This window comes from Perna viridis, chromosome 3, assembly GCF_037379345.1.
Source record: "Perna viridis isolate PV_CMFRI_1.1 ecotype Kerala chromosome 3, ASM3737934v1, whole genome shotgun sequence".
NCBI lineage: Eukaryota > Metazoa > Mollusca > Bivalvia > Mytilida > Mytilidae > Perna > Perna viridis.
In genome coordinates this window covers 323,751-349,619 of record NC_142447.1, presented here as the reverse complement: position 1 = coordinate 349,619, position 25,869 = coordinate 323,751, and the positions used below count along the sequence as shown (strand labels likewise).

The following is a 25,869-nucleotide window of genomic DNA, read 5'->3' as shown; positions in this document are numbered from 1 at the left end:
TCTTTTTGAGTAATAAATCTGAGAGCCCCGCTGGAAGATATGTAACATTTATCAAATAAGTTTGTGTCTATCAAATTTGTTTTGATACAGCAATCATATTGCTGTACTGCTTTCCTGCAGTTCAAGAGCAGTTAACTCTGTAAATGTGCAGACTTTATATATTCTTTCAAACTATTTATATGCACAAGCGAAATGATGGTAATTAGTCTATAGATGTCACTATGTTGTTAGATGGGTTTGAGTTAGATCCCTAAATCTTCTGGTACATTTGTGTATATTACACCTCATTAAGAAAATCGCAGTCACCACCAATCTTTTTAGAGATGTTAATATCAAATAAAAAAAAAAGTTAAACTGATACATAATTTATTCTACAACAATTAATTTACAAATCATATTGCTTTGGAGTTCTAATGCGTCTTGTTCTGGTAGCAGCTACAGTTGACAGGACTGACTTAGGAGTGGCAGTATAAGATGTTGTGGCTGCAGATGTAGCTTTATTAGACTTGGATACTGTGGTGTGTGAAGAGGATGTCACAGTTATAGTTGTCTTCTTAGGACTTGTTTCCACAGCCTTAGAGACAGAATAACTAACAGTATTAGATGGTGTCACTATAGTTGTTACGGTTCTCTGTAGGACAGGGCTGGATTCCAGAAGAGAGTTTACTTTACCAAGTGTTTCCATTGGTGCAGAGACTACAGGCTTTATTGCTGCAGATCCAGATGTATGAACTTTTGTTGCAGATGGAGCTGAATGAATGATGCTTTTGTCACTAGTAAGACTGACAGTGACAATATTACCCTCTGTGACTGTACTAATAATAGACGGACGTGTAGGTCTAGGTGGTGATTCTTTCATCTCCAGGGTCATGGTACCTGATGATTCACTATTCTCCCTAATGATCTGTATTGTTGGAGATTTACTTTCCTCAGAATGGATAGGGCTCTTATTCAGATTTTGTGGAGTAAGTAAACTCGGTTGTGACATTACAGTTGGGTTTGGGAACTTTATAAGACTAGCGGTAGTCAGTGGAAAGTCATGAAATTGTAATTTTTGAATGGCTTGGATCTTTTCTGTGTCTGTCTGGGTGGTAGTTGAATTATTTGGTGATGGAATGGGATCAGGAATCATGGTAAGATTTGTATTATTGACTTCAATAATACTACCAGGCGATGACTTTACTGGTGACTTCAATGATGATAACAATGTTGGTAGAGATTTTGGTGGTTTTGGCTGTGGAGATTCTGGGGCCCTATTAACAGTAGTTAGTAGCTGATGAATATGACTGGTCATAGATGTAGCGGAAGTGACATGGACTGATGGTTTATATCCTCCAGTTCTCAGAGCATTCTGTAATGATGATAATGTTGATGCCAGGCTAGGTAGTGTGTGCTCTGTGGATGTATGTACATGAGGTGGTAACATAGTTTGATCAACATTTGTGTCTGCTACAGTTGTCATAGTATTGGCTGATACTTGTCTTACGCTATTCACACTTGCAGCTAGTGATGCTGCCAGAGACTGCTGGGCAACTGCTTTAGCAGCAAGTTGTGCTTTAATTTCTGCTGATGTGAGAGTTCCTGCCTGTTGAGCAAGAGCTTGATGTGCGGTAGCTTTAGCAGCAAGCTGAGCCTTGAGATCAGAATATAGAGCAGAACCCTCCTTTAACATCCGATTCTGTATGTTTATTTCATGTTTGATGTCCTGAATTTGTCTCTGTCCACGTAGTAAGCCAGAGAGTTCTGGTGCATTCTGTATCGCCTGTGTAGATGTTCCATCAGACATTGATTTGATTCTTTTCCTTGGAGGAGCTGTAGCACTGGTTGACTTACGTTTATGTACAATAACAGGCCCTGAAAAATTTATATTGTATAAATTTAGGGAATATATTTTTAGAAAAAGTTTAGGCTACATTTTACATGCATTGAGTAAAATCTGTATTGATGCAGGATTACATTGGCAGTATATAACAAGCAGATTATTATTTTACTGTACTGTCTTAATAGTTCAATCTAAAATTTCAAACATTTAGCTAAATTGCAAGAAATATTTGAATTTAACCATCTTAAGAAATACAATACTCAACTTTTTAACATTCTAATCTAATTGTACATTGAATAGTTAGATATACAACAATCACATCATACAATATATTTATGTTTTTTGGTCATTTAGCCATCAATTATAAGTCAGTGAATGGTGTCAAAACAATGATGAACTTTAACAGATGGTTTGAGAGCAAAAAAAAAAAACTTTCACCTATTGAACTTAAAACTTTTATGTCAGGATAACTGACATCTGAGTATAACTAACAATACTGTGTGAAAGCTCACAAAAATAATTCCACAATTATATAATGTCAAACCTTATCTTTGATTATCTTGTAAGGTTCTAACAATTATTATAGTTCTCCATATACATCATCATATAATACTTAATCTTCATATAAAATTTATATCAATCCATTGGATAGTGAAGTTGCACAATAAGATAAGATCATGCAATATTTTGAAGTTGGAAAATATCTCTTTCAATGGAATTCTTCCTTCTATATCTACAAATGATACCTACTTTTCACATAGAATTTCATCAAAATCTTTGAACAGTTTTAGAGGATGTTAATACATGTTGGATTACTTTCTCCTGCATGGATTTTTAATATTATAAGTTCAATATCTCCTACACCGCAGGAAGGATTCTAAAAAATTGTACAAAGGTTAGACAATGTGTAGTTGCACATAATGATATATATTAATGGACATTCAGCAGCTAAACTGAATGCCACCCATGCTACAAGGTCAACGTAAAATATGTGTTCTTTTCCTTACCTGTATCAGGTTCAGATTTAATGTGACTAGGAAGGCTTGTCATCTTCTCAGTCTGAAAATTCAAAGATTGATTCTAAGATGGAGATTATTTATTGAATTAAGCCCAATGCAAAGAATTTCAATATTTTAAATGAATAATAAACTTTCATTTCATTCTAAGACTTTGTGTCATAATAATGTAACAAAACTTGCTAATGTAATTGAAGTTTTGAAATATACCTCATTCACTGCAGAGTTGCTGAGAAAACAGAAATGTAATACAGGTATGTCATATGGGATCTAACCAAATATAGCATATGGTATTAGAACCCATCCATGTCAAGGGTCATAACAAATTTTATATTTCCATGAAGATTTGGTGAGTTTTTGTCATGTCAAAGTACAAAACAGAAAACTGATATCCAGCAGAGGCAAGAAGTCATCACAAGGGACAATCTGATATCCAGCAGGAGAGGCAAGAAGTCATCACATGGGACAATCTGATATCCTACAGGAGAGGCAAGAAGTCATCACATGGGACAATCTGATATCCAGCAGAGGCAATAAGTCATCACATGATACTATCTGATATCCAGCAGAGGCAAAAAGTCATCACATGATACAATCTGATATCCAGCATGAGAGGCAAGAAGTCATCGCATGGGACAATCTGATACCCAGCAGGACAGGCAAGAAGTCATCACATGGGACAATCTGATACCCAGCAGAGGCAAGAAGTCATCACATGATACAATCCAACATATTGATGCTGCAAACCAAACTATAAATCATTCTCATGAAGGGTTACTGATATTCTTGCCCCAAAATTTGTAAGACAGAGCATCCTTCATACTTACACATGTAAAATTAAAGGGCACAAGTATACATTACATTTGTATTCCTGACTTCTATAAAATCTAATTCCCTTCAAGTTCAAAGGTAGCAACCTAAAATTACTTGATACTAATTGCAACATCAGAACAATGAGGTGTAATAATATCTGGAGTAATGTCTTAAGTAAATACCCTTTTCTTTGGTTTCTTCCTCATCTCAGCATCAGAAGCCTCTGGAGTTTCTATGTACTGTGTCTGGGATTGTGAGAGTATACCTCCTAAAAACTCTGATATCTCATCCTTCAATTGAATCATGAAATAAATCATTATATGAATCAAAATGCAAATTTAGTGTTATTATCATCAACATAAGTTCAAGCCTATTATATTCCCCAAGTGTTCTATTCTTGAGGCAAGAGTTGTCTTTTTTTTTATTTGTTATGCATTTCACTATTTACAAAAAAAAAAAAAAAACAAATATAAGCACTTATGGTTCATATGCTTAATAAACAAGAGGCTCTCGAAAAACATGAAACGCTCCCATTGCAATAAATAATTAAAGGTATCAAGCTTTGTTACCATGTTTGATAAAAAATTGCAGAAAAAGAGCATATAATGATAAATGCTTCAAAAAGTTCAAAAGAGTGCCTAAGGCAATGTAAAATGTTGGAAATGCATTCAAAGTGCTTTTAGAAACTCTGGAAAAAATATGGGCAGAGGTACTCCTATGCCCTGTTATCCCCCAGGTCAAAGCGTGCATTAGCCCAGTATACACTTTCTGGAAAAGAACATAAAATGAAGTTAAACCATGACTATCCAACATTTTCATCATCACCATTTATATCTGGAGGCCAAATTTACTATATTAACCAATTATTGTTAAAATCAAAGGAAAGATAAAAATTAGCAAGAAAATGGTAGTCCACAATGATCTTTTGTCGTCACCATTCAACTTATAACACCTAGTTTCAGATTTGACCTATTCAAATTTCAGTGATATCATTGAGCAAGTGGTTATAAATACTTTTAAAATCTGTAGATAGCAATAAACTTGTAATTCCTTTTTGTTTCAGATTTTAATGGTCCAGTCATTATAAGACCTGAGTAAAAAATTGTTATTGTATACATTTGGTTTTTTTTTCAAACCATGAATAAATTGCTTTGCAGCATGCAGCTTGACACAACCACAGAGATCCACCTTTGAACAAATTGGACAAGTATGAATACAACATTCAAACATGATAAAACTCTTTATTTAGATTGTAGTACAAGTTTAACAAGATTCTGACTAGAGTGAAAGAATTCAAAGAAATTTAAAATTTGAAATTAGACATAAGAAATAAGCAATTAAATACCAGGTAACAGTAAACAACATGATTATTTCTGACCATTTGTCATAAACCATTAAATATATCAACACCTTTCATTATTGTATGGAACCTAATAATACAATTTCATAGAGATCCATGCACTTTTACCCAAGTGACTGTTAGAGATGGGGTAATTGTAATTGTAATCGCTAATCAGCTGTAATTGATTACATTTCTTCAAATAATCACTGTAATCATTACTCAGCCAAAATCTGATTACATGTAATTTAATTTAATCAATTACTTTTCAAAATACCCTGTAATTCTGATTACATTATAATTACAATGGAAATATCAAAACCTCAAATGGTATGTATGGATAATGCATGAATATGTCAACAACAAAAGAGTAAAATGATTGTTAATCATCCAATGCTTCTTTGTGTAAATTTTTCATTTGTTTTTCTTCTTTTTTTTGTGAAGATATTACAAAATTTTAATTCAATACCAGCGTTCCAATGTCCCCCACCGAAAAAAAAGTGAGGAAAACATTAAATTCACTGAAATTTCAAGGGCCATAACTTCCATAAAAATCAATCAACCCTAACCAAGGTTGAACTTAATCTGTAACTTCTCATAGTAAAACTACATACAAGATCTAAAATAAATTGGTGAAAGCATTACAAAGAAAGTGCGGAAAACTGTAAATTCACTGAAATTTTCTAAGTCCAAGGGCCGTTATTTCCGTAAAAATCATTCAACTGTAACCAAAGTTGAACTTAATATGTAACTTCTCATAGTAGGACTACATACAAATTTAAAATCAATTGGTGAAAGCATTACAAAAAAAAGTATGGAAAACTGTAAATTCACTGAAATTTTCTAAGTCCAAGGGCCGTTATTTCCGTAAAAATCATTCAACTGTAACCAAAGTTGAACTTAATATGTAACTTCTCATAGTAGGACTACATACAAATTTAAAATCAATTGGTGAAAGCATTACAAAAAAAAGTATGGAAAACTGTAAATTCACTGAAATTTTATAAGTCCAAGTGCCGTAACTTCCATAAAAATCATTTAACTGTAACCAAAGTTGAACTTAATCTGTAACTCTTCATAATAAGGCTATATACCAAAAACAAACTTATTTGGTAAAAGCATAAAAAAAAATGTGGACGGAGGCCCTGCATTTCCATGTCCCCTCGTAATGCGTCATGGGGGACAACAAGTAAACAAAATCTAATTTTTCTAACTGCTAGACCAACAAAATGTTTTTGTTTTTAGCCCCTCCTTAATGGACATGATAACTACTATATAGAATCAACCCCAGTCATACTTAATATGGAACCTTTTGTTTATTAAGTTAAAGAGGTAAATTATATAAAATGAATGTGTTTGGCCCCTTTTTGGTCCTAATTCTAAAGCACTTAAATCATGACCAACAATCCTTTATGGTTTGAAATTTAGTAGAAAAAGTTGCTCACGATGTACATTTTCTATCAACTAATATTCAATTCATGCCCAGAAATGAAGTGTCAATACTGACCATTATCTTCTTGTCACAGACAATCTGTGTGATTCCCTCTTGTTTTCTCTTAGCTCTAGTCATTCTTAAACTGTTGTCAGCTCCACCCACAATGACAAGAGCATTCTCTGCCCTCATCTTTTCTCTCAGATCTTCCATGTCATCAATGTTTGTTGTTGTTGAATTTTGACCAACCACAAACATAGTGGGTATGGTCATGTCTAATAAGGGATCCTCAACATCCTAAAATGAACATAGTGGGTGTGGTTAATTGATTATGTCTACTAAGGGATCTTCAACTTCCCAAAATAAACATGGTTGGTATGTTAATGTCTAATAAAGGACCTCAATTCTAAAATATGAACAATTTGGTAACAGAGATTGCAAAATTAAAAAAGTTCCTAGTACAAGAAAGAAAATTAACAAAAATTAACAAAATGTATGTATATAAGAATTACTAAAGACTGCAGAATACCCAATTCCTGTTACCACAACCATTGAAATAGTCAAGGGTAAGATACCTTTTTGAAGGCAAATTTTCTAAAATTGTCACTGTTTCTAGATGTATTTCAAAAAACAACTTCAAAGAATCTAAAATCTGCAATTTTCAATCTGATTATCTGCTGTGTGCATGAGGGTTAATAATGGTGTGTTGCTGTCTGGCACCAATGTTTAGGTGATTTGTCGTTACTTCTGCCTTTTCAAATTGAGCAGCTATATAAACTGAAAGTTGGAAATTGTTAAGGAAATGGATGACTGTGTAAGACTGATGCCTGATTACAGATATTTCTCAATTTTTTTTTATGATATGTAGCAGTGGAAAACAATTGGTCACAGGTTAATTAATTTAAATGGAAAAGCCAAAGGCATTTTATTTTTATCTTAAAAATCATCCTTGTTAACCAAATTCCAAACAAACTCCGTAAAAAAAGATTTCATCATGTTTTTTTTTTAAAACTTTTGCCCATATTGTCAGTTTTCTCATGCATAAAGCTTTGGTTGAGCAGCAAATCATCACAATATTACATAACAGAATTTAGTTTAATGTTGATGACTTGAAATGTTGAGTATTTTGTAACAGACAGCTATACAAGTTAAACATCAAATAATTATGTTTACCTTTAATGCTGGAGTCAATTACATAATTCATATATAAATAATTTAATTGAAGTAGAATACTTCTCTAGAAATTATTTCTACACCTTAAAAGCATGAGCCCTTCAAAATTTTCAAGTGGCATTAAGGTGTTAATCAAATGTTTTGTCTTGGGAAAGTTAACAAAGACCAATAAATATAAAATAAATAGATTACATGTAGGAAAAATTCATCAATAACTAAGGTACACAGTAATTGCTCTCTCAGGATAATGAAAACAGACAATTAGCCTTACTTAGATGGAAACTTTAATCCACCTAAGTCACCTGTACCATTTATTCCATTTATCTGGACAACGCACAATAAGGTTGAATAACTTAGTCCAAAACACAAGAACATGCAAAATCCATGAAATGAATTACTTTATCTAGAACAAATATGATGCATGTTGGAAATGTTGGTCCAATACACGCAGTTCGACTACGGAAAACTGATATGGCCTGTTCGAGTTTCATATGATCTGCCTTTCAACAAGAAAACATACAGAGTGTCAAAACCAGGAGAGCCTTCTGCAGCTGAAAAGCAAGCTTGATTAAAAAAAAAACAAAAAAAACTATGGAAGTCAAAATTAAAAAGCTTTGAGTGACTGGGTACATTATTTCAAATGGTCCAAATCACATTAAATACTGGTACAGTGTTCTAGGATTTTTTGGTCGACTTACCACAGATAAGTGGCCTCCAAAAAATGACTTACCCAGACTTTAAATGAACTTACCCATATTGAAAGTAACAATTCAAAGACAAAATATGTGTCATATGATTTGGTAACAAGTGCAATCATTTCTGAGAAGCAGAGAAGTTTTACATTTTCATGGCTTTTTACCCTATAGTCACCTTTCTCAGACTCAGGTGCCCCCTCTCCCCTCAATATATTTCATATTAATTTGCAAACAAATATATAATGATGAAAGGAACTCTTTATCTGTCCAAAATTACAAATTTTGAAAGCCAGATTTTCTTATTTTACTGTTTTCGGATCGAAAATTATCGTTTTCCCCATCACGATCGTGTTTGACTTCAATGGAAGAAAAGAGATCTACCCTAATTACAAGTGCTGATAGGATTGTGATGAATAAAAAATGCAAAACAAAACAATCACGTTTTCTAAAATAAAACTTAAAATTCTGCTGAAATAAATTCAGAAATAATTGCCACAGGTTGGGAAAGTAAGGACTCATTTTCAACATACCCAAACTTTACTTCCCCAAGGGTAACCAAAGGCTCCCAAATGACTTTCCTGACCTAAAAACTCATTTACCACGGGTAACAGGTAATTGGAAATCCTAGAACACTGCTGGTATAAGATGAATTCAATATTTGCCACCTGCCTCCTCCAGCACACCATTCAAATGACAAGGGCAGCTGAAACCTCTTAAGTAACTTGTCTTTTGGACAAGTCAACATAATATGACATGCAGACAAGATGTTACACACTTCATCACGCTATTAAAGAATATCCCCATGCAACTATTTCTTTCATGCCTCATAAGAAACACATGGCACAAGTCTTCATCTTCCAAAAGCAATATACCAAAAAGCATGCCTTCCAAAAAAATCCATTATACATCACCTTTAAAATTACTTAGTCGTAGTACAATAAACATGAAGTACCAGTAAATGAGTAAGAAACCTGGAAATGGGAGACATGGTACAAGTCATGCAAAAGCAATACACCAAATATCTAAGTAAAATCTGTTACAAAAAAGGTGTAAAGTACAGATGAACATAGTGATATAGCTACCACTCTGAGTGGTGGTATAACAAATGATACCTACCCCTCTATTACCACTAATACCACTTAGAGGGAGACCTAAACACACCACTGCTGCAACTTGTTCCTGTAAAGCTACCTGAAACATCAAATTAAATCCTTAAGTCTATAAGTACAAAACATATACAGGACTATTCTCAGAAAAATTAATGCTTCTTGTAAATTTCTAGACCTTGTGTCTAGAAAAAAATTTAAACGTAAGGCCAAAAATTTTAAATACCCTAATTAATTTTGTAATAATAAAGCATGTATAAACAGGAACTGTAAGGGTGCACAGAGTATATATCAATAAAACCAACACTAAACAAGTGCAAAATGTACAGCGCAGGTTTCAAATTTTCTGAGGTAATGTACTAATGATAGCCTACACTGCTGAAAAATGGCTGTTTCAGTGTGCTAAATATATAGCAAAACTAAGGAACTTTTGTCTGAAATAGAAGTGGCACATTTTCACAGTGTATTTTAATAATGTGCAAAGTCTGAATAATATTCTTTTCATACTTTCTAAGTTACAGATACACAAAGCAGGTTTTGGAAGAAGTCTATCATGTATAATATAAATTGAATTATCTCCCTTAGCATGCATTGAACAATAACTGTACTCCTTAATGACACCATAACTTACTTTAAAATTTCTTCAAAAAAATTGAGAAGTTTAGGAGGAATTGTGCATATGGGATATTTTTCTTTATTCAAATTGGATTATCTCCCTTTGGAGGCGTTGAACAATAATGACATCCAACTTCCTACAAAATTTCATCATTTCCCTGAAGTGGTTTAGAAGAAATTGTGCTTGTTGTGTTTTTTTTCTATTATTTAGATTAGAAACCCTTCAGTTGCATATCTTCCATTGAAAGCATTTGACAATAATTATTTTCTCCATGTATATATCTTCCACTGAAAACATTTGACAATAATTATTTCCTCCATGTATATATCTTCCATTGAAAGCATTTGACAATAATTATTTCCTCCATGTACATTTACAAAAGATGACAAACTTTTGTATAAAATTCCTTATAAATTTAGGAACAGTTTTGCTTACAAGATATTTGTACTCATGAACGGATCAACTGGCAGATATAAACAGACAGGGTTTTCTTATTTAGCCCTACCTCAAACTTTGTGGGGAGTTTAGTTTAATTTAAACATATTTTATTTATGAATATCAAACATATGTACAAAATAGATCAAACAGAGGTCAATAACTAGCAAAAGGTCAAATTTTCATTAAAAACTATGATGACTAACATATTTACTCTCTTTGAGACGTTCAAGTTTCCCATTTTAGCGTTTGTGTATCGTTTATCGTGTGTTTACACACCATTTTGCATTTGTTTAAATGCATGATAAACGCACGATAGAAGTGTTCGTTTAAACGCAAAATAGGAGCATTCATTTAAATGCATGATACGAGCGTTCGTTTAAACGCACCATAGAAGCGTTCGTTTATTCTTATTTCCTTGATTTAACTGTTATTTTTATATCTTTTGCTATTATTAATTAATACAATTTCATTGATTTCATTTTCCATTTTTTTCTGTCTTCATTATATGTCAATATTATTATTTTTCGTCTTTCGTCTATTGTGCATTTAAACGCACGCTGGGAGCGTTTGTTTATCATGCGTTTAAACGCATGATAGGTGCGTTTGTTTAAACGCAAGATAGAAGTGTTTGTTTATCGTGCGTTTGGTGAGCGTTTAGCATGTGTTTGGGTATCGTGCGTGCTGGAAACCTAAATGTCTCAAGGAGTGTAATAAGAAAACATGTGAACTTACAAAACTTTCGAAACCCACAAGAATGGATACTTTAAGTTAATATACCATTATCATAGTTAAAGTACTCATTTAATCCACTCTGACTTATCAAACAAACCACTTAATTGCGTCTCAACATGATGTACATCAAAACATGAATTACATAGACTATTAAGTGACTCTGTATAAGTATACCTACATGGCAAGCTATAAGTGCACCAGTGTCCCATCCTAATAACACTATTGGCTTATGTTGGAAATGTCCTTTCAACTGGAAAGAAAAGAAACAAATTGATATACCAAAAAAATTGCACAAGCTGATAAGATTTAATATTATAATAGTTACTGATATTCTGAAATCCAGATTGCCCACTCGGGAAACTACTGACCAAAGAGTGGGCTACTGTCACAGTAATGACAATTTGTCATTTATGTTTTATAGTTCATGGGAGAAACTATAAATTTTCTGAAAATTTTCAACAGACTGAAATATTTTTGTTTTAAATAAAATTCAAAATGTAAGTTTTCTAACAGATGAAAATGTAGTTTCTGTCATGATTTGGTACACCTACCACTGACTGATTGAGGCAATAAATTGGCTATTATATACAATATACTATATAATACAACAAACACATAACACAGAATACAAATCTGCCAATTTTTTAAACTTTCTGTTACTTATTTAAAGTGAATACTGTCCTCAGATCATAGGTAGTGACTAGAGGATTCCAATCATAAAAAATGTGGAGAGATGCATGAAGCTGTTAATGTATCAGAAATCCAACTTTTATTAATTCAGAAAATACCTTTAAATTGTTTTCAATAGCTAGAGCTACCATAAAATGATATTGAATTTACAGTGTGGGAAACCACCACTCGCCAGCTCGCCAAATACGAGTATGTGTGTAATTTGGCAAGTTCTCATTAGCTTACACTTGTCAATTTGGCAACAGTCATTTGATTAGCAAGTTCCAAGGAAAGTTAACCAGCCAACAGGTTATTTAGTTAAACATCCCTTAAGTAACAACATACATTAATAACATGTTCCCTACATTATAAGAAGTTTAGCTTTAGATCTAATATGTCAAGTGAATTTTATTGATGTAAAGCATTGTTTACAATCTGCCATTGTAATTTCCGATAAAAGGGATGTGCCAAAACCTATGGGATGGTCGCGAAATCAAATTAGTATTCAAACAAAATTATCTTGGTAATTTATAATATGTTACCTTAAATTATTTGTTTATTGTCAAAATAAAAATGAACAAGAAGCAATGATAAACATTTTCTTGTTTCATAATGATGAATCTGTTGAAATATAATTTTATTGTTAAAATATGAGTTCAGAAATAGAGTACTTATTGCACATGAAAAACTTCAGTGGGAGGGAATATTCGAAAGTTAAAGAAAAAGAAAGGCAGAAGATAGTCTAATCAAAGAGAAAACAGATGGTATTACAGACAATAAAAAAACCCCAAAAAATTTGGCTAGTTGAATTTCTATTTGGCTAGCAAGATCAATATTCCACTAGCCAGAAAGGCAAGTTGGGGAAAAAAATGGTTTCCCACACTGATTTAGTGCAAATTTTGTACAGATTCTTAATACTAACTTTGTAATGTATAGTAATGTTTTCGTCTGTCCTACTGAACTCAATATCTGTCCTTACTCATGTAAACATTCAGAGGAATTGGAACATGCAAATATCTTTGTTTGTTTGAGGATATACAGTCTATGTTTCTGTACAAATGCCTTACATAAAAAAAACTAAAAAATTCTACATAAAGAAAAATTTCTTGGGCCAATACATGATAACACTAAAGTTGCCTTTTTTTCACTGCACAAAACTTAAATAAAAATCAACATAAAGGTCATGCCCCGACTTCTACAGGAAATTGATATTGAACAGCACCTAAAATAGATAACAACATATCATCTATATAAAGCCACACACTAAATTTGAAATCAATCCATCCATGTGAAGAAAACTTTCTTTTCCACACCATATGATGAAAATGGCAAAGTCCCACGGAAGTTGATATTGGACAGCAACCAAAATAACTCACAACGTATACCCTACCTATATAAAGCAGGGATTATTTTACGAAGTCGTCAAACAAAGTAGATATTATTAAAATTGGAAATAAATCAACAGTAAAAAAAAAAGAATTGTAACGGTAAACTAAGGATTTTAATTAGCAGAATTCCTCTGAAAAGTGGGAAAAAAAAACCATCCCTGTTGAAGGCACACACTAAATTTGAAATCAATCTTTCTGCTAGGAATAAAGATTTCTGTGACAAAAATTTTCCACATCATTCCAAATAATGAAATAAAAGCAAAGACCCAGAAAGCATAACATTGATATCATACAGCAGTCAAACAATGTAAATCCCATCTACATAGACCAACACATCAAATTAGAAATAAATTCAACCACTGGTAGCTGAGGTCATTGTGACCAAATTCGGACTGACAGAATGGCAGACAGATAAGATGATTTCAATATTCCGCCCACTCCTTAGACTTAACCTCTAAAACTTAAAGTTGGTTACAGACTAAACTAGTATTAAAGGATTGGACCATACTCTAAAAACTCTAAGTTAATTACAGACTGACCTGGTGTTACAGGGTTGGACCTTACCTCTAAAACTTTAGTATGAACAGCTCCAACCATATGTTCCAGACACTGTGAAACACCAACCCCTTTACTGCCATTCACAGTGTGCATGGTGACTGGTATGACCTTGCCAAGGTTAGATAACTGAGAATTCCAGAATCTTGTTCTTTTAGAGTAATTATGGCCACCAGCAGATGGTACAGAAGGTGCTACTATAATCAATGGATTTCCGGGTAGCTTTTGCTTAAAAAAAAACAAAAAAAAACGTTGTTATTTTCAAATATGGCACAAACTCTACATAAACACAATGAAAAACCGAGTTTTGATTCAACAACACTCATGGTGAAATTGGGTAGAAACTTCATCACATGCATCATTTTAGTCAGCAGTTATTCAGGTAAAGAATATCAAACCTTACCAAATTTAGCTAGAGATTCACCTTCTGTAATCAGTGGTTTAATTTACATGTATTTTTCCACTCGAGATGGTAAAACTAAATATTCAACAAGTAAGTGTTAGCAAGCATGTTAAAATTTTAATTTTACCATAGAGAGTGAAGAAATAATTTAAATCAAGAATAGGATTAATGAACATTGGTTTATCCTATGAAGTCTGAAGAAAGCTCAGAAAAGGGAAATGACAGGAAAAACTCTCACAGAAATTTAATCACCATCCGGTTGTTATGAAGTCACATTCATTTTTAATCACCAGCTTCAAATGGGAGAAACTACCGTCCTTGGCTATGCTGCAACACTTGTTTTTTTCCTACTGTTGTTGAAATTAACAAAATATATTTTCTAATAATACACTGTACATGTTCATAATGTTTGATGCACATTTATAAGAGGATCATTCCATGTATAGAGTATTAACTTCTTGATGTGGTCCAATATACAAAAAAGATACAAGTGCTGTTCCTCAAATCAACTGATAGAACTGATACTTTACTGGTTTTTGTTGGTTGTAGGTGCTAAGGACTGGATCCCATGGTCTCTTTAACAAAAGATGTAATGCTTCAATGGATGTGGCTGGTTTACCATTGGCTAAACCCATGGCTATCATCTTATCTATCATAGTAGGAAGCTGGAAATATCAAGTCATCAAATTACAAAACCTAACAAATGATCATACTTGTTTCTTCAGATCATATCTGTTGTATAATGTGTTTACTTTGTTTTACATTATCTCCCTTGTATAATGTGTTTACGTCACTTTAGATTATCTCCCTTGTATAATGTGTTTACTTCACTTTAGATTATTAGTAGAAACTTATGGCATAGGAGGCAGTGAACTATGGAATGTTCCTTGAGTAATAAGATATGATAACTATCATGTGAAATAAATTCTGTATTTCACCCTTGGACTTTCTCACCCCAAAATGTCACATTACTTTTCTCTTGCAAGGCTATAAACTTTATTTGACATCACATATGATTTGAATATCAATCTACCAATCAAACGACAATATTTTTTAATGAAAAGATACATAAGGCCATACAAAAAAAATGCCTAGGTTCACAGGCCACTTTATAAAAAAAAGGTGTGGGAGACTAACTTTCATTTTTAATGATCAAGGTTAAATAACAGCCTCATAATCATAATACTTTTACCTATTTGTCAAGCACCCAGACGTTTCCGTTAACTAACATAAAGCTGATTCCGGTCTGGATATAAAATTTCCAGATTTAATAAAAATCACAGATGTGGGAGTGTTTTAAGGGATGCAGCAGGGCCTGAGAACCTATCATATTTTTTTAGCCTAATAAATAGGATAATCAATTGATTATTGTGAACCAAAATAAAATCACTTGTGCATGGAATACGTTCCTATCATTTTTCAAGTTTTGCTGAAACAAAATTGTTCAAACTGATGTCAATGGAGCTTACTAGAGGCATTTCAACTATTAAGAAGTGAGCCAAAAATATGCATGTATCACCTATTCTGCATGATTCTCATGTTGAATTGTACTTACCTTAGCTCTCAATGTCTGAAGAACATCTAAATATGATCCTAACATCTGTATACTTAAGTTCTCTATCAACAAACTGTGAAGCCATTGTGTCAGTTTAGGATCCTGAAAATTAAATATCCCTCAACTGTAGACAAGAATGCTTTGCTAGTTATGGTTTAAGTACATACAACTTTTTTGAGATGCTTAAGACATTTTGATCTACATGTATATCACTTATTTTGGCATTATTTCTAAGTTATTTTTAACAATCTGCTAATATTATCCAAGACATTGTTCTAAGTTCCTAAATATTTCTAAAATACTGTAATGTTTACTTTTTTACTTACATTTGAAAAATTATAAGATAACAATAGGAAAACAAATGCCCATTGTTTCTAGTGTATCTTGTGAATGTTTTATTAAACCTTGCCTTAATATTAAAAATGTACAAAAAAGATGAAGATATTTGTGTCCTTACCCAAGATACCCCAGCTAAGGCCTGTCTAATCCTTCTGGATGTCTTATCAATATGAATCCTTCTCATAACAGGCTCATTTCTGGTCTAAAACAAAACATGATAAAAGTCAAGTACTGGAAAAACTCTTTCATTGTAGTACTTATGCTAATAATTTTAAGATAAAAAAAGAAATGAAACCTAATCACACTGTCAAATTATATTTTGCAAGAAACAAACTGTACACATGTATTTCTTAAGTTCAAAGTTGACAATGATAATACATCCACATGTCATTTCTTAAATACTTTTGCTTTAATATTGTGCTAAAAATAGAAAAAAAAATGCAAGTTTAAACATGAAAATATTTTTACACAAGGCCAAATTAAATTAATACCGGAAAATGGATTTTCATCCCCTCCGCTTCTAAAAAATTGACCAACAAAATTTGGGCAGGAATTTCAAAATCAGGATGTGTTTCACGTCAGTTTCAATGTTGAGATACTATAACATACAAATCTTTCATTTTTTTGGTGACTAAAATATTTCTTCCCTGAAACTGATGTGGCTTTAGCTTTTTAACATATCTATATTCATAGCAAAAATTAGGCTAGCAAATATCTGGTCCGGAATAAAAAATAAAATCCTCCCACATGCTCCTATATTTTTTGTGAAGGTTGGTTAAAAATCACCACTTAAGTTTATCTGACCCAAAATACTTTTTCTGACACTATATTACCTCTACATAAGTGAGTCTGGCCAATCTATCTGACTGTAAAGCTTTCATTACTTTGTTAAACAAACGGTTCTGTTGTAAACTCCATCCATTCCTACATTCACAATTCAAAACATTATACAAACAAAATTAATATTTCTTGGCAGTTTCTAAATACAAGGTATTATTTTCATTACAATATTTACTGTGGATAAGGTTCTTGCAGAAGTGAAAGTTCTTCACCATATATAATCTATTCTTTTAAGTTTTTCCATCATAACATTTCCAGTTAGAGTAAAAATAATTCTACCATTGGAATTCTACTCTAGATATTGTGATGTTCTAAAAAATAAACAATTATTAGAAAACTTGACTTATACTAAAATATACTTTTATCTATTTAAACAGTCAGTTAATGCTTGTATTTATTTAATGCTTTAATCAATATTTTTTGAAGGATGGTTATTTATTTTATTCTTTGAATTTCTTGAGCATTCTATACATGTATTATCTATATACTGTGAAAGTATCATCGTTCATGGGATACCAATTTTTGTACTTTTTGTTGCTTTGATAATTACCAAAATTTAGTTCCAAACAAAAAGGAAAAGTTCCATTCATTTGTATTGGGAGTGTCAAATCCACAAATTCAAGAATCTACGAACTGACGTTTCTTCCCTAACCCATAAAAATTGGTACCCACGAATAACAGTACTTTCATAGTATTCATCAGAATGGACATTCTAAACTGAATTGACTTGCAATACTTGTACAAGAGCTAACCCTTACTGAACTATCGTTTTTGGTAAATAAGCTAAAAACAAGTTTGCTTCCAACAGTAGTCACTTTGTAAGTAAGTAAGAAAAAAAAATCAGTGGAAAAAACACCTTCATGCAGCTAACTGATAGTTTACTAGTATGGTGTGGTCTAAAAAATAAAACAAGAGGCTCCTAGGAGCCTGAATCGCTCACCTGGTTGAATTTAGCCTTTCAAGGGCAATAAATTTAACAAGGAATTGTCCAACAATTTTGACTCAAGAAGACTTTGGTAGGACTTATCATAAGGATTATTTCAGAAATTGAAAGTTTCTTTCTATCTATCATAGTTTTCAAGATATTGGCTGGAAACTGTAAAAAAAAAAACCCATCATTTTTGCTCTTTCAAGGGCAATAACTCTTACAAGGAGTCATCTGACAACTTTCATCCCTGAAAACTTTTGTAGTCCTAATAATAAGGATCATTTCAGCTATTAAAAGAATTTGGCTAAACTTAATGGTTTTGGAGATATATGTGAAAACTATTATCTTACCCCTATGCTCCATTTTTAGTAACGGCAGCCATGTTTTTTGACAGATAAAAAATCTCCACAACAGTTGTATAATGTGGGAACATTCCTACCGAGTTTGGTATCAATTAGTCCAGTATAGGCAGAGAAGAAGATTTTTGAAAGAAATAACAATAATAGCAAAAAACGTTGAAAAAGGGCAATAATTACATGGCTGAACGGACCAAAAGGAAAATTTTATGGCAGACAGATCTCATCATGCTGAATACTTTTATCCCGTCAAAATTTAGCTAAACAGTTTTGGAGATATATGCGAAAAACTATTATCTGACCACTATGTTCTATTTTTACTTACGTCGGCCATGTCTTTTGATGGATCAAAAATCCCCACAACAGTTCAATGCAGGATACCCCAAGGAACATTAATAACAAGTTTATTTCCAATTTGTCAAGTAGTAGTGTCAGAGGAGAACCGTTTTGAAAATCAGTTAACGACGACAGACAGCAAGTATTGGCAATAGCTCACTTGGGCTTTGGCCAGGTGAGCTAAAAAAGGTGAAAATAGTATACTTGTGCTACATGTAGAAAGAAAAGGAATTCTAACATATATGTAAGCAAGTGATGAAAAACTTACAAACATAAAACAACGGCATGTTGTTCTATGTTTTCCCCCATGATGGAAATAATGGGTATGGAATTATATAAAAATGATGCCTTTGTTTAGATATTAAAATGTAATAAAGTTTTGGTTGGTATTTAAAGATTGACAGGTGCCCTGTTATGGTGGTCCACAGAAATCTAATCTTTTCTCATGAAGCAGGACCAGTACTAACTATCAATAGCCACTAAAACAAAAATGTACATGTATGTACATGTACTTAAGTTGAAGCTATTATCATACAATACAACTGTTCACAGAGAATTTTATGTTATTAACTTCAAACAAACATAATGAAGAAATCAGAAGTTCTTACTTGGAGTGCAACATTTACACAACAGAAATACTGACAATAATATTACATTTATATTTTAAGTAGAGCAGTTCACATTATATATACATTATCATTATTTATCATGTTTATGTATTAATATTTATACTATATGACAATGATTCAATCTCAAGCAGTAACTGGTTCATACATAAAAAATATGCCAAAGAGATTAGAAAAAATAATCATGAGATAGAACACATCAGTTCTGAATTTATTATACACCTGTGAAAGACCATTATCAGCTGAAGATACATAACCCTTGTAGATGATCATTATCTCTATGATGATTGTGATTTCCAATCGCCATATTATAAGTCGTTGTTCAAAAACAGGTAAGTCATTTTAGTATATATTTTTACCATATTTAAATATAAATGCAGGTAGATTTCACCTTTTAGATATGGATGAGCCAGTTAATCACATTATGATGAATGAGTCAATGAAATATGGACGAGTCAGTTAATCACATTATGATGAATGAGTCAATGAGTAATGGAGGTGTTACCATGCTCCCCATGAAGCCAACAGACATTTGTTTAAACCTTGATATTCTCTCTTCCCAATCTTCTGCTGATTCCTCCGTCCTCATCAAAGGTACATGACGTCCACACTCCTGCATAAGGGTCTTTGCTTTTGCCATGTCATATGGTGGTTTGCTAGGCTCTGTGATTGAACATAAATCAACTTCTACTTCCCTGTAAAAATAAATGAATTTCATAACTTTGTTACATACAGAACTATTGCAGAACATGCATATCTCCATGTACATGTAGAGATATATCACAACATGAAGTTTTATAAGATGTATTAATAATATAGGACAACATTACTTCAAACAGCAAGTTGAAAAATTTCCAGTCATATCTATTACAAAACATGTTTAAAAAAGAAAATTCCTTGCAATATTGACATCTTTAAATACTGATCTAGCAGTGAATAAAGAATCATGAGAATCCAGCCAATGATTATTTGAAGAGCTCAGGAGTAGCGGAAAACATTACATCAGATGTCAGTATGCTGAAAAATATCTAAGTTCAAAGTAATATTTGTCACAAAGCTTGTTGAAAAAGAAATAACTGACATTATGCACAATCAAATGTCATGTACATGTAAGCTGTAATCTAACATTGTGTAAAACTTCTTAAGACTCCAGTGAGTGCTATACTAGAAGGAGTTGTGATCAAAGTTACATGTATCTAGGACAGACAGATGGACATGTACCCCCAAACTTGGTGAGGGTGTTATACACAGTCAACAGTACCAACTGCTATCCTCCCTACAAGTCCAATAACTATAAAGCTAAATATAGGAATTCGTGAAAATGAAAAGGTGGATCTTCAATACTAAAATAATAGGAAAACTACACAAGATGCAAAGTAAGCATTATTTAAACAAGATATTCTCTATAAGTTTTAGTCCAGCATTTTTGTCAATCTGATAGGGTGACATACATGTATGTTGCCTGGCCAAATGTCAGTAAAACTTTCAAGAAGACTTTCAAGAAGTAAGTTTTTGCAATTTGTACATCTGATGTACTTTGACAAAGGACTTCTTCTGTCAAGATGATTATTTTCTTTCATTTTAAAAAAATGTGTATTTATTTATTTCTGATTAAATCACTTGTGTTAGAAGTTTACTTAAAAGCCATTGTCTGTAGAGCTGCTGAGAAAACAAATTTGAATTAAAAAAAAAATACCTATTCTGAACCATTGCTTGTGTAAGATGAGGTGGTTTAACCATGTATATCTTTTTAGCAGGTCTAGCATTACTGGCATCAGGGTGGGCACTCCACGGTTTGGAATAACAATGATCCATACTGATCATACTGCCCCTATCCATTAGATACACTGGTAACTGGTTTTGCAGCTCCATTTTCTTCTACTAAATATACTACAATATAAAACATGGTAATAACTAAAGGTTGTGACTAGGATTTCTCAGGAACAAAGCCAAAAATGGCCAGTTGCCTGCTCACCAAATGTGACCTGTTTTGTATTCGGGTGACTAAAAGTTCCCAAAAGACATGAAGTTGCTGGCCCAAAAAAATGTTTGGGCAACTGTTCCCTCATGCTAGAATAATAATAAAAAAACATCGTCATTTATAGTTTTGATTTTTTAACCACTTCCGTTGACAAAGGTAGATAACTTAGGTAAGTGATTAACATTGTTGTCCGACAAAGCGTATATAACAGCCTTCGTGATTGGTTAATAGCAGATAAAGCTATGTTGTTCAAAGAATTGGATTATGCAGTGGTGCTGGATGGACAAAAATAAATCAAGACAGAAAGCCTTTTACCCCAAACAAAATTTTTTTAGCATAGTTTAATAGCAATCAGAACAACTCTGCCTTTCTGGTTACACAGAGGATTAGCATGCAAAAATGGCCAAGTAGTTCTGATTGAGATTAATACATTTGTGCAAGTTAAATAGAACAAAAAATATTTTGAAATTGATAGTTAGAGGGCTTTAAAGGAAGCTGTCTGACATAAGGCAGAATGGAATTGCCTAGTTTGTAATGTGGATGTTCATCTTAGTGATTAACAGTAAGAAAAAGTTACTCTCATTATAAAAATTACTGTTCTTATATATTTTTTAAACTTCATAGGAGTCATTACAGGAGTAATCCTCTGCATTCAACTCTTCTTAGTAACTCTTAAAACAATAAATCAAAGTTACTTCCATGAGTTATCCTAGTAACCAATATAACAAAATAATCAGCTGCTCTACTGGTCAAAGAGTACATGTACATGTAGATCTACAAGTAGCAATTTTCATGACTGAAGCAGGTCTTGCCAGTCTGCTCACTAAAGGGGTTGGTCCAGTCAGGACCCTTTTCTGGTGTCTTATTTTGTGCATTTTTCAGAATTTAATTAAAGCTTATTTTTAGGAAGTACATGTAGTACTAAGTAGTATAGCAAAATGGTTGCAAATACTTAATAGGAGCTATTTTTGATAACAATTTTAATGTAATTCCAGAAATACATGCACAAATGTTACAGTACATTTACATGTACATTGTACATGTAGTTGTGCAATATTTACAAAAACGTAAAAATGTTTACATTTCTGCAATTTTCAAGATGATTTTTGTTTTTGTGTGGAAAAGAAGTGGCTGCACATGTGATACTCAAGATATTTGCATATGAGTTGTAATTGACAATTATATACAACACATGTGAAGCTTGAGAGTGAACTAATATGTGGTCAATGTTTAATGAGCCAAAAACTACATGTACACATGCACATGCAAGATTTGGCATTCCCCAGCTTTTTTTTTCACTGAGGTCTATGCTTGGAAGTTGATAACAAATACACAATTGGATACAGAGATATATAACAGGCAATAAAATTTCTGACATAATCAGACTAATATTTCACTTGTGATGTGATCAAAAGGTTAATCTGGAATGTTGACACATTTTTACAATGAACATACAATTCCAGAAGATGGATCTTATGGAAGACCAGAAATTCAGATGACAAAAAAAAAACAGAATATTGTTGATTTACATGCATGAACGGTTTGACTTGTGAAACTGTACAGTATAGGACATGATTTTTATTGTACCTTAAAAATTTACTGCAGTACAGGAACGGCTATACTGGTAATACATGCTATTACTAATGACTGTTAATCATAAATGTACTAACATGAAGCTTATGGTCTTTGTTTGTGTTATCAGTCAGCATGTGAAATCAATCACAAAAAAAATATGCATGTACAAGTACAGGGTGTGCTGAATTACTTTCTCTAATTTGCACATTTGAAAACACTGTAATGCAACATAATTTTAGAATTACATGTAAATACGTAAAACACTTAATTTCATTCTCTCGAAGTATTTTAACAAAATTTACTTAATCCATTTTTATTTGTAACTTTGTGACCCCCCCAAAAATGGATGTCGTAATGCTCTGAACTTTCCCCCTCTGTTCATCTGCAAACTTACTTGAGTATAATGGAGTCTTAAAAACATACACGTGCATAGGAACATTCTTGTTACTACATCTAAGTTGTTTTTCAACCTTCATTGAGTTTTTTAGTGAAGTTATATAACTGTATTTATATTTCCTTTTTGTCATCTCTATCCCCAAAAAATCTTTATTCAGAAATACATAAAATTCAGAAGAAAATCTGTATTTGGTAAAAATGAATTAAAATACAACGTATCTTAATATTGACTAGACACATATGAAGTATATTGACTGCATATTGATTGCATTTTCATCTGAATAGATGCAACATTAAAAAGTAAAATCAAACATTTGAACAATTTGTCTTATACAGTAATGTCTGTTTAAAGCCTCAGTGAGTACTTATCGAAACTTCTCTAGGGTAAATGAATTCATGTCAGCAATATTTGACATACATTCATTTATTTTTAACAACATACATGTATGCAGAAAAACTATAAAAGATTGTTTAAGGTTAATTATGACCTTTCAACAATTATGGCCTCAATTTCACTTTTAATTTCCCCGTGACTACAGACAAACCTCTGTATCTTTAAAAGTAAGGCATAGTATCCTTTAAATATGAGAAAGTTGCATTCATTTTATTTAAAATTATATCAAAAACTGGCCTGAATATTACTGTTTTAATTTTATCAATTCTGCAGAGAGGGCAAAAATGAACTAAGTCCGGATAATGTTTTCAGATGTTCCCTATGTATTAAAGGTAAACTCTTTTGATTTCACATTGATATACTGGTCAACAGAAGGACAATAGCCACCTAGACAAAATAAGTGATTTAAACTGTGTAAATGAGTGGACTATATCAGAAGAATCTGAGGTGTTTGTTTATTTTTGCACTCTCTGCAGAACTGAAAAAAATGGTAACAAGTCAAATCGGCACCTGTCATAATGGTTATTTTGGCACCTAAAAAATCAAATCTGGACCTAGTCAAATCAGCAACTTTACATTATCATAGTACCTGAATGTGATTTATCTTATAAATTATTTGAATTTGAATTAAATATTGTTGTTTATTGCATGTATGACATAAATTCTTAATTTAATTTCTATTTTTATTGCAAGTTATTATTTCAAATTATATTTGATCCAGAAAAAGTGTGATGACTAATCTGATTTGAATTACCTATTAAATGTACTGTTTTTATTTATAACAATTAACCAAATATTCTAATTAGTTACATATAACTGAATTAAATGATATTCCACTGAAGTTTTCAACTGAAGTTAATAAGTGATGATTCGATAAGTTAGATTAGCATGTACAAAGATTAAAAAAGAAAGGTGAAGTATTTATCAGATCAGTTTGGAAAAAAAAAGAAAAAAAAAAAGACAACTACGAATAAATTAAAGTTCTTCAAATTACCCACTCTTTTAGAAACTTTGCATAAAATGTTAATAAATTTGGGAATGACACCAGACTCTAGACTTAAGACAATGTTCCATTAACACAGCGACATTAACAAGAATCACTTGGAGTAAGCATTATCTGTTAGTTGAGAAATGTCTGTCAAGGTAAACATGTTTCGACCCCAAAAACTCCTAACACCGTGTTCCAATATGTGTCTCTTATGACGTCAGTACACGAGCAGTCCATAGTGAAATGTTCAATTGTGTTCTAAAATTGTCTGCCACAAACCTTGCACACGGACATATTTGTTTGTGGACACACGTTAACAGCTTTGACATGAAAAATATGTTGGAAAGTTCATTTTGCAGCATTTTGTTCGGGTTTTTAAGGTAATTTCACTCAGTGGTACATGTATTTCTGATGTCCCTTTGAAGGAAGTTCTTCAAAGATGTTTTCAAAAAGGACAATGAAGCTGATACAAAAGCATCTTGAGAAATCTTTTGAAAATGCAAGACAAAATACCATAACATGGGTGCATCTGGCATAACTTCCAAGATGCCTGTGGACAATAAGTATATTCAATGCAATAATGATGAAATAAATATATAAAAAAATAATGATGATTTAAGTTCAAATGGTTGATTTTCCTAAAAAAAGATTTTTCCCTAAATTATATAAAGTTTCTAACAATAAACATGCTGATTAATGACAAAAAAAAATAAGGTGCCGATTTGACTATGTCAAGTCAGTTTTTGATATAATTTTACATCAACTAGATGTAACTTTTTCATATCACAATTTTCTAGCCACACAGGCTTGTCTGTAGTCAAAGCCAAAGGCCTGAAAGGGATATTAGTGGTGAAATTTGGGACATACGTCGAAAGGTAATGATGAACCTTCAGCAACTGGCTTCAAACAGAAAAAAAACATATTAGTGATATGCAAATTTATGAAATAATACAATAACTTCTGTTAGGTGATTGAAAACCCAAACAATCACCATAAGTATGTAGGATTACATGACCGCGTAAGCAAGACGGTGCTGCGTTGACCAGGCTAGCGCTTCAACTGACAAAAATTGAAAAAAACTGAAAGGTATTTCATCACTAATCATTGAAAGAAAGACACGCATATTCAGGTATCAAGAAAGGTTCGTTATAAAAGAGTGGTAAAGTAATGAAATTTTGTTCGTAAGATAGACACTAATTAATGTTTACCTCCGTATCCCTGTAAATCAAGCGTTAAATAACATCATGACTTATTTCGAGGGTGAAGGACAAATCCTCTGTAAAAAGAGGATCGAGTACGGTATAGAAGCAACTAATTTCCGGAAGGATTTCTCCACTTAGAAGCTATTTTTTAGTTTT

The 25,869-nt window shown here is 32.4% G+C and overlaps 1 protein-coding gene across 2 annotated transcripts; it reads right to left on the bottom strand.

Annotated features, from left to right (window-relative positions):
• Positions 1-349: 349 nt before the first annotated feature.
• LOC148620553 (KAT8 regulatory NSL complex subunit 3-like) lies at positions 350-25,801 on the bottom strand. Of its 2 annotated transcripts, none has more exons than XM_088574185.1 (14): positions 25,720-25,801; positions 20,874-21,067; positions 19,708-19,872; positions 16,925-17,015; positions 16,210-16,293; positions 15,753-15,854; positions 14,728-14,862; positions 13,804-14,022; positions 11,361-11,432; positions 9,407-9,481; positions 6,498-6,719; positions 3,834-3,941; positions 2,830-2,881; positions 350-1,854 (listed from the first exon to the last, which is right to left on the bottom strand). In XM_088574185.1, exons 2-14 carry the CDS (start codon positions 21,047-21,049, stop codon positions 386-388), a joined length of 2,970 nt encoding a protein of 989 aa, XP_088430311.1. In that variant the 5' UTR covers positions 21,050-21,067; positions 25,720-25,801; the 3' UTR covers positions 350-385. The 2 variants fall into 2 exon arrangements, with proteins under 2 accessions (XP_088430311.1, XP_088430313.1); XM_088574187.1 differs by having other exon boundaries at positions 19,720-19,872.
• Positions 25,802-25,869: the final 68 nt, after the last annotated feature.